At 36.7% G+C, this 12484-nt stretch overlaps 1 protein-coding gene across 3 annotated transcripts in view; it reads left to right on the forward strand.

Moving 5' to 3' along the window:
• Positions 1-3276: 3276 nt before the first annotated feature.
• The window catches only part of pde3b (phosphodiesterase 3B), a 70986-nt gene continuing 61778 nt past the window's right edge, over positions 3277-12484 (forward strand). Inside the window, exons 1-2 of one of the 3 annotated variants that reach the window (XM_041788328.1) lie at positions 3277-4468; positions 12347-12478. In XM_041788328.1, coding sequence (XP_041644262.1) covers positions 3581-4468; positions 12347-12478 — 1020 coding nt within the window. In that variant the 5' untranslated portion in view covers positions 3277-3580. The remainder of the gene's footprint in view (positions 4469-12346; positions 12479-12484) is intronic. The other 2 variants (XM_041788319.1, XM_041788336.1) reach the window with 2 other exon arrangements.

Consider the following 12484-nt stretch of genomic DNA (forward strand, 5'->3'; position numbering starts at 1 on the left):
TTAACTATCTCTCTGATTAAGTTTTCAGCAGACTTTACCCTAATGTCAGACTCTGCCTATCAGTTTAAAAAGATTAATGAACTACAATACATTTGCTCTTCAGCGGATAGTTCAACAGATTTGACCAGTATGCAGCACCCTCTAGTGGAAGCTGTGCTTTGTTTCCAGAGAAGGGCGCAAAAAAAGCTGAATGAAACAAGTAAATGTGTTCTGTTTCATCCAGTCCCTTCTTTCCACTTTAATTTCTCACACAACACTGCAACAACTCACACCTTAAGCCCCCTAAAGCACCACAACAACCAGACTGTTGTATCTTTGTGAATACATCACTCCCCAAAACTGAAGGAGATCAAGTCTAGCTGGACAAGTCTGGTGATAGTTTATTATTTTATTGTTTTCTTAATCAAAACAAATGAAAGCAACACATTTTTATACTGTATTTATCTATTTCATTTCATATTATAGTTATTAGTATTATTATTATTGCACAAAAGCAACAAATTACACAAATAAAATCAAGTAGTAATTTAATGTTGACTTTTGAAGCTCCAACTGAATTTGAAAACAAATTCTCATGATTTTATATTACAAAACATGCTTCAGACATTTTACAGCCAAAGTATTGTTAAAGGACAGTGACGCCTCAGGCTACTCTATGCCCACTATTAAATGATATTTTCTATACTTAAATATTACTAATCAAATATTCTGATTATTTTAACAGACAGCCTCAGTTCTGTATGATCTTTTTTTCATGCAAGGTCAGGATAGACATGTTCTACAAAATCTTTCAGATCACCTTAAATGAACAAATAACTGATAAAATAAAATAGAGTTCAGTCCAAGCAGAGCAAAGACTAACATGGGTGTCATACCACTTAAAGGCAAAAGACTCAGGCATTTGCTCAAGTTTATAAAATGAGTAGCACTGGTCTCCTAATTCATGTAAGATTAAAATTGACTTAAATCTTGTTCCTTTTATTTACTAAATTTAGTTACCAACTACAAGATATGAACTAACACATGGTTAGGCAAGACATTTAAAGTGAACCCCACTGGGAGTTTTAGAGAAACATCTTCAAACATCAGTGACACCTCTTCATATATATGGTGGATAAAATTCCTGTAAATTTTTTCTATATGCTATAGTTTCAAATAACTTAACGCTACATATTCTTAAGTACAAGAGGTCTGACAGTAAATTAAAGGTGGTGTGCAAAACCAAAGGCTAAACTCAAATAGTAACCTGCTGTATGAGTGCTATAAAAAGCATTGAAAATGTCTGTTAGTTGTAGGTAGTTCAGACATTGATTTGCAAAGACACATCTGTTTGTTTTCTGTTGGTGGAACTTACTGAGATTTTCATGACTTGACTGAAAACTGGGTGCTATGTTAATGACATGGGGGATTTTTGTTAAAGGGTTTCACAACTTGTTACTGATTTCAAAGAACCTTGAGTCTTGTTGATTTTATAAAGTTAGGAGCTTACTTATAATAAGATAGCTTTTTGAGTAGCCACTTATGGATCAATTGGTTTCCCTTTTGTACAGTCGTTGTCAATGTTTTGATGATGCATCACTAACCCAGTTTCAAGTATCTTGAAGAAGTACAAGGCTGTTAGTTTAGTTTTTGCCCAAGTAGAAGTAGAATTAAAAGTAAATGTAGGCTACTGGCCTATAAATCTATTCGAGTAAAAGTAAAAAGTAGATCATTCAAGGTTGACTCTGAGGGCTGAGTAGCTGCTTTTGATACCCAAGAGGCTTTTACAGTGAAATATAATCTTTCCCTAATGTGCAGTAACAACAAGAGAATATAAATATATATATATATAAAGCTCTGACAAGGTTGTTGATTATAAGGCGTGACTTAAACTAAGATAAAATAATATTTATTTTTTTCTTTCTCAGTATGCCTACTTGATGCTTTTTACAGTGTACCCTAATGGGGTACAATACTTACTCTGAAATAAACTTCAGTAAAAGTAGAAGTAGTGATTTATAAAAGTAACCAAAAAAGTACAGATAATCAAAAAAGCTACTCGCTCCTGTTGATATAGGCTACCTCTCCACTTAGTGATAAGACCATGGACCAGTGTTACTGAACCCTGAAAGAAGAAATACCTTTGCAAGAGCCGTAATCCAAATTTGGAGGGGGGCTCAATAAGACATCAAAAGAAGAATCAAAGAATCATTCCAATCACCCTTTAAATTTATATTCAAGTATAATAATTATTTGGGTTAGAAAGCTAGTTTAGGCTATCACTTTTATCCCAACTCTGTCAGATACTCATCAACTCCATCAGATAATCGTTTTGTTTGTTTTACAAATAATGTTTAATCCTCTGTTCATTTTATTCTTCTCATTAGTGAAAATACCAGCTAATCTATATGTATTAGTAACTAATTTAATTAAAATGATAAGTTTAATACAGTTAAAATTAAAGATAAAGTTAGAAAATCATACAATTCTAGGATAAGATACTTAGAGAAGTAAAATGAAAAGTGTAAAATGATTCCTTTTCTTAAATATCATTACTGAAAACTTGACATTCATCTTGAATTAATAAAATGAAAATTAAATACATTTGTGTGTGTAACAGAGTTGACAAAAATCAAGATATGATGTGCAAAAAAGTAAAAATGGGGAACAATTGTTGAATCTAAAACCTTTTCATACACACAACTGCTAGTTTAGACCTCAACCTACACAAATATCTTTACATTATTGTAATAAAACAGGAGTTCAAAGGGTGTGTAAGACCAAGGAGTTACATTGGAGCTGCAATTGATATGATCGGTAATCGTTTAGTTTATGAATCAGGGCAGGGGAACCAAGCGATCCCAGAGAACAAGATGCAACACTTCCCACTGGCGACAGTTTTGATCGAAAGTCAAATTGATCGTGGGATAGTAAAAGGATTATTCCAATAAAACAAGGCCAATTTGATTTTAACGACAATACTGTATGCTCTGATGAGACGTAAAAAGAAAAAAATATATATATATAACTGTGAAACACTTTAATGGACTTGAATGCAACAACATCCCCAATTAGCCCTTTCCTAAAATGAACAGGATTTTTACATTGTACAATGATAAAATGAAACATTTAAAAGGATTCCTACTCTTTCTGCTACTTTTTATTAATAACAAATAATACCATATATTTAATAGGAAAGTAACCGATTTAGAAAACTTCCTAAGCTTTACAGGGAAAAACTACACGCCCACAGGTAATTTACCCGACTTTTTGCCTAGTTTGAAAATTATATATTCTTAAAAGTCTCCATATTGAGTGCAACCTCAGAGTCCATTAATTATATTACATTAGAGATGTGGCTCAGGATTGGCTCAGCGCTTCACATTACAAAGTCCTGGTTTCTGAGTTGTGGCCTCTGGGGGGCGACAGAGAGCCCCATTTCTGTAAAAACAACATCTCACCTTCTTTCTTTAGTCCAAGTGCTGGAGCACGTTTGAGTGACCATGGAGTGCGTTTGCTGTCATGTAGTTGAGCGTTAACACGGCGTGAATATCAGAAGAGGGGGGACTTTAGCGTGGAAACGAGGAGCCACAGTCGAACCATGGCTGCACGGGAGGAAGGAGAGGTTTTGCACAGTAAAATAAGGCACCACGACGGAGCTGGAAGTGTAAACAGCTCAGAGGGCTTCAGGAACGGCTATGTGAAGAGCTGCGTCACCCCTCTTAAACAGGACCATCAGAGGGGATTTTTCTTTAATGTTTGCAGGTTTTGCAACGAAGACATACTCAGTTCAAAACTGTTGAAGGTCTCTGCCCTGTACGTAGGTGCGTTTGTAATCTTCGCGGTCTCTTTTCTCATTTCTAGGAGCTTGCAAAGTGACTCGCTGTGGGATTTGCAGACTTTTTTGTCGGGTTTCTCCCAGTCCATCAGTCCTTTATTCAGCATAGGATGTGCTTTCTTCTTTTTGACGTTTTACCTGAGGAGGAGAAAGAAAGAGGGCAATAAATGTTGGCTCTTGTCACTGCCAGCATCGTGTTACCTCGGGGATTTTTTGGTTTTGCGGTTTTTGCAATGGGGAGAGGACCAACACCAGATGCAAATGGTGGGCAGGTTGTTATTCGTGCTGGGATGTGTGGGTCTGCTCACACTCATCCCCACTCTGAAACTCAAACACAGTGTTCTTATACTGGTTTTCGCCAGCGTTGTGTGGCTTGTTTCTTTTACAAGTTTGAGCGGTCTGCCTGCTCTGCTCAGACCGCTCTTCGCCTGCTTTGCGGGGGTTTGTGGCTCCCTGTTGGGGCTCTGTTTTGACCGTTACTACCCGACGAGGGAAGCACCGAGTGGGATTTCCAGCGCGGAGGAAAAGGTCCCTGTGATCAGACCTCGGAGAAGGTCCAGCTGTGTTTCACTTGGGGAAACGTCGACCAGCTATTATGGCAGTTGTAAAATGCCTCGCAGACCTTCTTTACCCTGTATATCCAGAGAACAGGTAGGTCTTCCCCCCCTCCTGCAGGACCACTGCTATTGTTATTGTTGTAAAAGTAGGCCCACTGATCATCCACAGCTACCCCGAGTGCACATGTGCATCAGAGGAGGAAAACACCCAGGCTTATGTCATCAAGAAGCCCACACAAAGCAAAGCAAATCACTGACCTACAGAAAACACTCAAGTCCTGCAAATCTAAGCAAACTTTATCTGCGCAACCTCATTCAGCGAATAACTTCTTTTCTACAAGAGCATTTTCTATATTATCAGTTTTTCTGTCAACTCCACGAAGCAGGAAACCTACCCTTATGTTTTCAGTGTTTTTATATTATACAGGCCTAAATGTGGTATAAATATCAATCAACGACGAGTCCAAATGCAGTTCAACAAATGCAATTCCAACATTCAAGGCAATAACAACTAATATTGGTTTATAATTATAATGGCTTATAGTAAAAAAATCAACATGCTAATAAAAGTAGCTCTTATTGCAGTCATGTTTTTACGAGATGCTGCATTTGTTGTAATTTGGTGTGGGGTGTTGTAAAGCCTAAGACGAGTTCAGAAATAATATATCAGTATTAATATTGCTAAAAGCAGCTGACTCGCCATCAGCATTCCTTGCTTATGCTTTTAATAGCTGCATAATTTTGATAACGTGTTGTAATGTATAAGGCGTCATATTATCATGATAACTTTAAAATAGCAATATAAAAATGCTTATGAACAACTCGCTTACACGTCTTACTGCCATCACGTTATTATGTTTTTAACAGGTGCAACGTTCAAGTTTAGGACTGTTTTAAAGCATTCAAAATAAAATATTGGTGTTAAAAAGCTAATTTTAGCAGCATTATTGCTAGCAGCACTTCTTGCCCCATTTTTTTACAGTGTTTCCAAAGCTGCTGCAATTAAATATAATAAAAATCATAATAACTTTATTTGTATAGAACTTTTGAAAATAAGGGTTTACAAAGTGCTTTGACATGCAGAAAAAACAAGTAGAAGGAAACCAAAACAGAAGAGAAAGATAGCAAAAGACACCCAAACAACATCAAGAGTAACCCAAAGGAGAAAAACCTAAAGCCAACCTACATAATAAACCCAAACAATATTATTACTCAGACAACATGAGACATCATTAGTACTAAAACATCCCAAGACGTCAAAGGAACTAAGACATCATGAGACATCACAAGAACCCATGGGTACCTGGCCAACACAGGAACCCAGCTACAAAATCTGAGAACAAGGGGACTGAAGTTTTAAGAAGTAATTAAAAGAGATGCAAAATAAACTACAAAACATTAAGAAAGCCAAAATGATTTAAAAAAAAAAAGTTAATGTAAAAGCATGAGTATGAGGAAAGAAAACACCAAAGTGATATAAGCTTAAAAAGGATAAAAGCAAAAACCAATAAGATCAGCCTCAATAAAATTAAAGATCATAGCCAATAGGAAGTCCAAACGAATTTAACAGCTACATACATTTTTTCTTGATGAAAACAATCCAAATTACCTTGGATGTAGTGGAACATTTTTCTGTCCTGTTTTGCTCCAACACTTGATTTTTTACTATATTTGGATCATGGGTGAAACATATTTGAAGGTTTTTTGTTTGTTTGTTTTTTACCTTAATGACATTTGAGTAAAATTTACAAAAGTATGTAGACCAAACAAGTGATTTCTCTGTCTACAGTGTAACCAACAGTAGATATAATGTTTACTCACTGCTTTAATATTCCTTTCTACTGTAAAAATGTCCACTTGAAATCCTACATTAGTTAATCAATGAAATGTGAGTGCCCGTCTGCCTCATCCTGTGAGAGTAACAACAGCCAGCAACAGCTCAGCCATTGATGTGGCCTCCGCTCCCCTCTGACTGTAGCAATCAACAAAACCAAAAGATGGTGAGCACACGCAGGGATTATTCAGTGTCCACAGATCGTGTGTGTTTCTATTTCTTTTAGTAAGCTTGTACACACAGGCTGCATAAAACCAGTCTGTTTACATACAGCAGCTCATAGATCCACCCCAAAGCTGCTGCTCTTTTCTTTCTTTGCATGGCTTTTGTAAACTAGTTCACCATTAGCAGCTTATATTTGGCGAAAAGAAGAATAAATCATGCTGCTTGTAAGACTTCACAAAAAGCTGTTGGCTTGAATTCTGTGCAGGCAGAGAAGACAAATACAAACATATTGTTAGTATAATTTTCCACAGTGTTGTTAAAGTTCAAGCCATCAGCTCACAGGCATTGTTTTTATGTCCTTGAGAAATGATAAGACAACTAAAAATATATATGTCCATTTTGTCTCTGTTGTGCAATTTCCAGCAGTTGTTTTCAACTTCATTGTGTTTTAGGCTTAAAGCAGATCGGCTCGCACATTAACCTAAGCCCTGAACAGTGCTGGCGAACTACAAGTGAAAAACAGGTTAGGATCATTTCAGATCCTGACCACAAGTTCACTGAAGTCTTTAACAGCAGTTCACTTTTTGTCTTTTCTTCAAAGAAGTGAAATATGGGAGAGAAGAATGCTCTTTATTAGTAAAAGAAATGAGCTAGAAGGGAAAATTATGTACAGTGGCTCCACTATAGTTTTGCAACCTTAGCTCCAGCCTTTTTGATTTAAAAAATGATTTAGCAGATAAATAAAATGACTTGAACCCATATTTTTTATTCCTTCGGGTCAAATGGTTTGACGTTGGCATGATTCTATGAAGGTTGTGATTTATAAAACAGGATAACTTAGAATTCATCCATAAGAGACTCCATTTACTTTTTTTTTTTTAAGTACTGACTTAATTATTATGGACCTTAAGTGCTTTGAGACTTAAAACTGACGGAAGTGTGAAGTAAAAGTCCCCCTTCATATCAGAGATGCTTTTCCACTCTCTTTGTATATACTAGTATAGAAAGTGTAGCACAGAAAATGAACTACATCATATGATTTTTTGAAAAGTTTGAATGAAATATTGTGTTTGAGCAAATAAAATTACTTTATAGTGACTTCTGGCTCAGTTACCGTGTTATTGAATGCCCTAGAGTCCAAAACAGCTTTTAAAAATGTCATTATGATAGAATAAATATAATTTATAATCTTGTTGTAAATGCATGAAAAGAACAAAAAAAACCTTAGCCAAAACTGATGGAAAAAAGTTGCAGATTTTTCTTAATTGTGCCAATGTTAGGCTGAATATCAGTCATGCAGCACTTTGTATGTTGTCTAAAAACAGACAGATGACTGTGTGTTCATCACACCATCCTGTGAAAAAAGTTGTTGTTTTTTTTAACCTCGAAGCCAGTAATATATTTACACCAACGTCAAGTTTTATGGTCTTAAAATTACTCAAATATCTGAGAAATGCCAGTCAAGTGGATTTAAATCTGAGTAGCCTGTTAGTTTATGAGTGTTAAATTGAGTCAGTGTGTCTGTGTTTTTTAGTGTCAGCCCTGTGATGGAGCTTATTGGCAGGCTGTTTAGGATGCTGTGCCTTTTGCTGAGATTTAGATTTTTCTGTCTCATTTGGCATTAGAATTGTTGGGTACTTAATATATTAAGGAAGCCTTGTGGTTATGCCCACATGTACAGAGACCATTGTGTCCAAAGCGTTCAAATCTGACTTGAAGCTCCTCTCCAGCATATTGACCCTCAGTCTCTCTCCTCAGCCTCTGACTCCACTGTCCAATTTGAATGCAGCAAAGAAAGTTCTTCTTACTTGAAAAAGGTTTTATCCTCTTTGGAATAGCTCGCTTCTAGTGGCGTCAAGCATTTCCTCTCCTTGTGAAAAAATAAGTCCACTAAACAAGACCTAACCTTTTCTAATGGGACTCCTCTTCTTGACAATGAGTGATTTTGTATTAAAAATACTCTGACAGTTTCTGCGTCAGAGGCAGACAAAAAGAGGCACAAAGGAAATCTTGACAGAGGTCACTCAGGGTTCACTGCTGATGTCACACATGCTCTTCGTCTTCACACATTTTACACACCAACCCATCAGCTCCACTATCTGCTGTCAGAGATCATTGCCTGCTATATTTACTTTCAGTGTTAAAGTGAAGAGTTGTTTTTGTAAGCAGAAATGTTTGTTGTTTTTATTACAGTAAGCTTCTTATTAGTGGGGGGAAATAGTTCCATGGAGGAGTTGTATCATGTCATGGAAAGGAAGTTTTGGTCAGGGATGGCACACACAAATATGTCAGCATGGTTTAGAAGTAGATGCTTACAGAATGTTGCATATAGAATCACAAAATAAAAATAATCTCTATAGGTAATATGGGAAATGCTTTCCAAAAAACAGGTGAAAATCTGGTCAGCAGCTGAACTTGTAACCATAGATAAAGTTTTTTGTTTGCTGTACTGCAAAACGGATGATAACATTACTGCAGATAGTCTTTCATATCCATGATAAAACCACAGTGATACTGTACCTTGTCAGGTGTACTGTGCAAAGACTAATGGAGCCAGGTGCCAGTTAACAATTTGTTCTCTTTTTTACAACACTTCTTAATAATCTTAGCACATTTAAAGACAGTCGCTATTTAAATGTCAAAATTTTCAACACATTTAATTTTCTGATACCACATGTTTAAGAATGATACTTCATTATTGTAAGAGAGGCGCTGGTAGGCTAATGGTTAGGACCTACGTCCCATGTACATCTGCTGCTGTCCTCTAAGCAGGCCGCCTGGATTCAAATCCAACTTGTGTCCCACATGTCACTCCCCATGTTTTCTCTCCCCAATTTCTGTTTCTATTCACTGCCCCATCTCAGTAGTCATGAAAGCCAAAACATTAGATGTTAAAAAGTGTTTCCTAATGATCAGTTGTTTCAGTCATTTAAAGATCTTTGGTTATATTTTTTATCAAAAGCTGCTGTAAGCAAAAAGGAGATCATTGTCTAAATAGGACAAATATATTGCTTTGCAGGTGTTTGTCTTATTGGGGGCAATGAACAAAAAAATGTCTAATATCAGGTGTCTAGGAGTAGTATTTTTGTTGTTGTGGTGTTAATACAAATAAATATAGTATATACATACAATATTATTGTTTCCACTATAATTCTGTTGAAATAAAAAAAATGTTTTTATGACAAGTGGATTTCATATCTTCTATGAAGTGCTACAGCAAAATAAGGAGTCAGCTTTTTGTATTTGATATTTTGTCCCCTGCAAAATCCTTTACATTTTATTTTCACATTTAAACTATTTGACGCTTTCTTCCTAAAGGCTCTATTACTGTGGCTGACCTTAAAACCAGGGCAAGAGCTGTATAGTTATCAGAATTCGTGTGATCAATTACAGAGTTGAGATTGTACATTTAAGGAGCTGTAGAGAAAAAAGTTTTAAAATCAACACTGACCAACCTGAGGACAAACAGGTGTATATTTCTCTATTCAGATGTTACAGTTTGTTCTTCAGTCACTAAAAGTGAAAGAAGATTTAATCTTGAGGCTAGTAACACTATCAGTCATGTTGCAACAACAGGAGCTGTTTATTAGGGCTTAATTGGGGTTTCGCATTGGACACATGTTGAGGACAAAGGAATAAAATACAGTTTACAGCCCAGGGCTGCACAATTAACTGCCATTTCATTGTTATGATATGAATATTAGCAGTAAACTCATATCAAAGGTCTGAATTTATTGCCTTGAGTCGGAAAAATTGTTTCCTCATGCTTTCTCAATCAGCTCTTTGATGCAGTCAGATCAAGCTTAAGCTAGCTGTCTGCTACGCTTGGTTTAGTGGAGACAATTTTGTGGTAAAAATAAAGCTTTGTGGATATAATTTCAATTAAGTAGAAATGTGCTAACATAGGTGTTCATGTTTTGCTTTCACAATATTGAACAGTATTATTGCACATAGCATATTTTTCTAATGTTATGCATGGGGGCAGGAATCAATGAGTAACTCGCCACATGATTAGGGGTGGGTACCTTTCGCCTTTGAACCGGTACAATACTGATTCCCAGTGCCTGTGAACCAATACTGGTACACATTGGTACCCATTTTCAGTACTTTTGAGTGTGAATAATATGCAATAATAAATGTTATGTAACCTCAAAACTTCTGAATTTTCAATATCAAAACACTATCAAATATCAGTGTTTAAAAAAAGTGTTTTTAAAAAATTAGCCTACTCCAAAATGGAGAACCTAAACTACTATAACTACTCACTGTTTTTTCTTTATATTGCACAAATGAAAACCCAGCCCACTACCTCCTATTTCTCTAATTTCCCCTCTTGGAAAAATGTGCGTTGGGGTCCATGGAGGGACAATAAGTTTAAAACAAATGAACACTAGAGTATGGAGTCAAAATAAATAAATAAATGAATAAATAAGAGGTATAAAATTTTACCGATTAGAGTATTACAAATGAACTCTACCTCTACCATGAACTACGTGTACTGCACATCTTCTTTCCTCATGCAGTTTTTTTTCCAACAAAACTAAGATGTCATCTTTCCCTGGTAAGAACAGAGTCTGCTCCTCATTCATCAATCAATCATGTGACCGTCCACGCAGAAGCACAAACGTCACGCACAGGGTCCATTACGTTATATTTGTATACTGCAAAAAGTTAACAGAAAGTGGCAAATTGGTTCATTCCGCAATGAAATAAGCAGCGAGGACAAGCCTGTGGCTCTCTCACTCCTTCAAAATCACTCTGAATCCATCCTGACAGAGTGCTTTATAGGGTTCCAGCTGCGCCAAGTTAGAGAGATGGAGAGCAACTCCAAGGACATGGTCACACTAGGCAGTCCTCACCGTGCCTTAACTCAGTCTCTGTGAGGTGACTGAGCGAACAAACGTATCCTTTTATCTACTACATTTCTGTGGTTGATATCCACAAGATAAACGGGAAAATCACGGTGTTCAAAGTGAGGATTCGCTACGAGAGAGCAAGAGGGAAGGAGACGAAAGAGCAGGAGACAGCCGTAGCCGATCAGCCATGCTTGTTTTGTTGATTCAGTGCACTGCTACCGACGTCATTACTCATGTGCGTGCATTCTGCGTTCGGGTCCGGCATGAAAATTGACTACTCTTCCACTCTCTTGCTGTCACAAGGATGCATTTAGGTACCAAAACACGGTACCGTTTGATTTTACGTGAATCGGTACTCGGTAGTACCAACGGAATTCGGTCGGTGCCTAAAAAAGTACTGAATTCGGTACCCATCCCGACACATGATAACAGCATGATATACAATACTCAATATGTGGACCATGATAACAGTAATACCACAGTAAAGCAACAATTCAATAATCAATATATGAAAGACAAATACAGACTATTTCATCACAATATCTGATTAACTAGAGTAGAATATGCCCTTTTAAAGGTAAATGTTAGGGTTCTTGTATTTATTTACTGCAGCTTGGTGTCAATTTCTAATCTTATTACTCTTTTAACTTGTTTTTATCTGACATTCTACTGTTGCCATCATATTTATTACTGCTGCCGACATTGTAGGCAGATTTACTTGTGTTAATGTTACTTTCATTTACATCCATAACCACCATGGGATGTCATGAAGTAGTGATGTTTGTTTAGAGGGCTATTTTTGAAAAAAATAAAAGAATAACGACCAGCGATTCAATAAGCATAAGACACAGGTCCAGATGGGGAAATATGACGGTATGCATATTTTGTCCCACCGCTAGTTGTGCAGGTGTTGTATGACCTATAGGTCATCATTCTTTTCATTATTTTGGGGCTTTTTGACTTTATTTGGAGAAGAAAGGACAACAGATAGCATAGGAAATCATGGAATGACATGCGAGGATTCAAACCTGCATTGCCCGCTTGGAAGACTAGCTTTCATACATGTGGTGTGACCTAACCTCTTGGCCATAATTTTTTTCTGTCGTTTTTATTGAAGGTGCACCGAGGAGTTCTTGGCCACTGGTGGTGCTGCTGCAGAGAAATGCTGCTGATGCTAACATTGGTTCCTTACATGGCCAGCCATACACACAATATTTACTTGAACTCTTTACTGCCAAGAGTTTTAATTGTAAGT

Source organism: Cheilinus undulatus, linkage group 1 (assembly GCF_018320785.1).
Source record: "Cheilinus undulatus linkage group 1, ASM1832078v1, whole genome shotgun sequence".
Lineage (NCBI taxonomy): Eukaryota > Metazoa > Chordata > Actinopteri > Labriformes > Labridae > Cheilinus > Cheilinus undulatus.